At 54.5% G+C, this 4059-nt stretch overlaps 1 protein-coding gene across 1 annotated transcript; it reads left to right on the forward strand.

The window, feature by feature from the left end:
* Positions 1–6: 6 nt before the first annotated feature.
* LOC113487962 lies at positions 7–2700 on the forward strand. Its single transcript, XM_026862924.1, has 2 exons — positions 7–1219; positions 2050–2700. Exons 1-2 carry the CDS (start codon positions 902–904, stop codon positions 2698–2700), a joined length of 969 nt encoding a protein of 322 aa, XP_026718725.1. The 5' UTR covers positions 7–901.
* Positions 2701–4059: the final 1359 nt, after the last annotated feature.

Genomic DNA, 4059 nt, shown 5'->3' on the forward strand with positions numbered 1-4059 from the left:
AGCAGGTCTCCCCAGTGCCAGCTCAGCTTGCCCTGTCCTTGCTTGGCTGCCTCTTTCCAGACCCAAATCGCTGCCAAGCCCCTGCTGCAGTCCCCCAACCCCGAGTTGCTGCTCTCCTGGGGCCCCTACCTGGCTTCTGCCATCTCAGATGTCTTTTGGTGAAGGTGAATGTCTGAAAAACATCCTCATCTCATGGACCAAAGGGAATCTGGGCTGGGACTGACCATCTGAAGATCAGCCCTGCTCTCACAGCTGGAAGGAACCTGCCTTGCCTCGAGCCCAGTGACGCACCAATGAGCCAGGCCAGCCAGAGGCTGCAACTAAACCCCATCACAGCCACATGGTGCTGGGCCCCCTCAACCCCCCTGCGATCCCAGACGGAGTTTGCAAGACCCCTTGCAGCTGACAGCGTGCTCTCAGAGCTTCGGAGGCAGAGCAGGGGCACCCGGGATTGAAGGGAAGGATGGGCTAAGGAAAGCAGCCCCCTGCACTTGACACTGAATAGAGATGTCCTGCTATAAAATAATGGAAGAATTTTATTCTTTGCCAAAACACTGAATCCTTCCTTCTTCACACAAGCCTCCCGAGTGTTGATCTGTTGGCTCTGAATTGCAAGGAGCTGCCTTTGAATCCAGCAGCTCGGAGGCTTGTTCTTTTAAGGATGCCTGACCCACTAAACCCCCCCCCCCCAGTTGATGGGCTGTTACCTGGGCCCCTGCAGCATCTACCCCAAGAGTCGTGGCCAGACCTGCCCTTGCCTCAACCCTCTTGAAAGGAAGAGAGGGGAAGAGCCCTCCCAAACCCCAGGGCGACATGGAGCCATCGCTTTCCCCATCTCCGCTTCTTGCATTCGTGCTGCTTAAAGCCAAGAGGTGGCTGGACACAAATTGCACCCCTGGACATGTTGTGGGTACCACAGCTCCACGGGAGCCCGGCTGAGTTGTTCTCCGTGACAGGCAGCAAAGTCTCCGTGGTGCAGCAAAGGCCCTTCGCCGGCTCCAGCACAGCCCAGCGATACCCAGGTGATTGCTGGAGCTTCGTTATCTGCCGTAATTCGCAGCAGAACGAGGGCACCAGAGGCACTGTGAGGACTGGCTTCCAGAAGCTGATGGGAGGAAGAGGAGACAGGGAGGAGAAGCTGGGAGTGGACGTTTTTCAGCCAAAAGCTCACTTGTCACTAGAAGTCAGTGGCGTTCCCAGGGGGAAATACAGGTTCCAGGTTTCGGGGTTTTTTTAATTATTTTCTTTCATTTTCTGCTGGGGAAAGGCCCCAGTTCTGGTTAGATTTAGACTGGTTTTAACTGGGGGATTATAAAAATCAAAGGAAATGCAGTTGATCCATGGGCATATGGGGTTTGGCTCCTCTGTCTAGGAGGGATGGGTAAGGTACGAAGGGGATTGTGAGTGTAAGAGCTGAAAACTGTCCAGCTGCAGAGAAACTGGGGAAATGTGGGGATATGGGAAAGGGTGTTTCCTCCTTAGACAAAGCGTCTTTTCTTTGAAGCCCTCCCGATGAGGAAGCATCCCCTCCTTTCCCTAGCAAAGCATTGTGAGCAGGAATCTGCTTTGCACGAAATCTTTTGCTTTTTTCTGAGCAGAGCTGGTGGAGATCGACAGCATTTTAGATCACGAGCAAAACCCACCTCTTGTTCTCTGCCTTATTTTAGCTCCCTGCCCACCACGACCCCCTCTGGTCCCTGTGATGTTACCAGAGCAGGGTTTATTCCCAGGGCATGTGCATCTCAGCCCTCCTGGGGTTACTAGTGAGCTGGTTTCAGGTCCCTTGGTTCTCCCAGAAGACCCAGGCTGATTCCTAGGAGCTGCCCAGCGCTCTCTTAATGGGGTGCCATTGGCAAAATGAGTGTGTGCCCCCCACTTTGGGGGCTCCTGGAGTCAACAAGTCCCTTGTTCTGCATTCAGGGTCAAGTGCATAGCACTGGTGCAGCACTTCCTACTTCCCCTTGGCTTTCAGGGAAGGAAAAGGGGATGAAAGGGGTGACCCCGGTGTGGAATCTGACGCTGCTCTCACCTCTGCTCTTGCTTCTCCAGCTACACCCTGGGCTGTGCCAGCGCCTCTGCCCAGCTCCCACGGCCGGCTCGGCATCAGAGGATGCTCAGGACTGTCCGTGCTGGGACATGAAGGGGGAGAGTCTCCTCAAACCTGCCGCCTGGGACCCCGGTGGGCATGGGGACACTCGCCATCACTACCCTGCACCCTGCAAGGAGCTGGGTGCCCTCACCCCCAAGGCCTCCCACCTCACTCTCTGCAGACCAGGGAGGCATCGAGCTCGCCGCCCAGCCCCGGCAGCGTTGGGCCCTGCCTGGTGCCCCCCCGGACAGGCTTTTCTGCAGGATCTGGCCGGCGGCATCTCCACGGATCAAGTGCCTACGGAGGGAATCACACGCCGTCACCTCCAGCGTGGCTGCAATGCCCGTGGAGCCCATCTGAAACCTGTTGCCTTTCGCTCCCTCCCTCAGTGTGTAGCAGCCTTGCCACATTTCAGCAGGTTTCTTTTTTGTGTCTGTATGTCTGGTTGGGGAGACAGGAGGGAAAATGGTGTCGGGGACCGTGAACACTCCCCAGTCTCTTCTCTCGGGGTCCCCAGCGTGGTGCTGCAGGTTTGCTGGCCGGGTGCCTCGGCACAGTCGTGTTCTCTGTTGCAGAATTGTTGTTGTCCCAGTAAATCACAGCCTGCTTGACTGCCCGGCTCGACTCTTGTGTTTCAGGGTGGGTTTCCTGGGGCTGTGCCTGCCCTCTTCCCTGGTGTCACCCCAGCTGGCTGGAGCATTGCGTGGCTGTCCAAAACACACCCCCCCAAAAATCCCATCCTGATTTAGTGCATGAGTTCAGGTGTGGATTTCAAAGGGGAAGGAACTTCCTTCGGGTTCTGGGAAGCTGTGTTTTGCAAATCCCAAATTGCTCAGCACTTTGTAAGCCGATGGATCCGGAGTTTTAAAAAACCAGGGGCAGCCTGGTTTAATTCTTCTATGAGGCAGAGACGAGGAGCAGAGAAATCCTGCTACCATCACTATCTCTGGTATTGGGGCTTTCAGCAGTTTTCCCTGTCACCTGAGCCAGTGGAAGGATGCCAAAATCCTCTGCCTTCATCCTACACCTTCCTTAATTAGTGTTGTTATTACAGGTATTAATAAAGCAGCCATCATGTTTTCCAACCCAAAGCAGAAGGTAGGAGCTATGTTGTCCCTTATTTTCCTCTTGGCAAGCAAGGACCTGCTCCTATGCCCTCCTGCCTTTGGTGACCTATGTGTTATATACATATATATATTTTTTTATATATATTTTATATATATATGACAGCTATGGCCCAGTTTGCCCCCTCTGGACCAGAGCAGAGGAGCTGGCTATTTTCATCTCGACCCCCCACCTCTGCCACCCCTTTGTCTGTGCCCGCCGGGGAAGGGCACTGGGGCAGGGGTTGGTGATTGCTCTCTAATCCTCTTTCCTTTCAAAATTCTCCACCCTGCCCCAGCGCTGCCCATCTTTGCTGCGCCCTTGGCAAAGCCACATGGATGAGAAACACTGCTTTCCCCATCATCCCACCCCAAACTGAGCCAAGGGACACACCATGTGCTAAAAAGGTGCCTGGCTCTGCCTGCTGTGCTGCAGCAACTCTTGATTTATTAGCTGGCCTTCAGCTGGCTAATTGGGCTGCTAATGAGAGCAGGGCTGGCTGCTAGGAGAGGCTGGGAACTGTCATCTTCTGCGCAGACAGAGTGGGTCTCCCCAGGAGTGAGGACAGATATCTGCAGCCACAGCACCTCCGGAGGGTCCCCCTCAGCATCACCCTTTGCATCCGAGGGGATTTTCACCCCAAGTCATTGCCTTAAGAAAGGGTGCTCCGATGCCGTTGCCAGGGTGACCGCAAGTGCCTTATTAAGAGAAATTAGTTTGGGTACAGTTGTCAGCCGTAGCTTAATAAATAAGCCCCTTTATGCTGTGTAAATAAATATTTACACACAACGTCCATGTGGGGAGGGAGAAGCTTCCCAGCCCCGGGCAGCATCGTGCTGTGATCGGGAAAGAACTGGCCAAATCGG

This window comes from Athene cunicularia (genome assembly GCF_003259725.1).
Source record: "Athene cunicularia isolate RWA chromosome 21 unlocalized genomic scaffold, athCun1 chr21_part1, whole genome shotgun sequence".
NCBI classification, from domain to species: domain Eukaryota; kingdom Metazoa; phylum Chordata; class Aves; order Strigiformes; family Strigidae; genus Athene; species Athene cunicularia.

Excerpts from the sequence above, each read along its gene's own strand:
- LOC113487962 (XM_026862924.1), top strand. The coding sequence starts at position 902 with ATGTTGTGGGTACCACAGCTCCACGGGAGCCCGGCTGAGTTGTTCTCC. Across the intron at positions 1,220-2,049 it reads GGGGGAAATACAGGTTCCAG|CTACACCCTGGGCTGTGCCA; the intron begins GTTTCGGGGTTT and ends TTGCTTCTCCAG.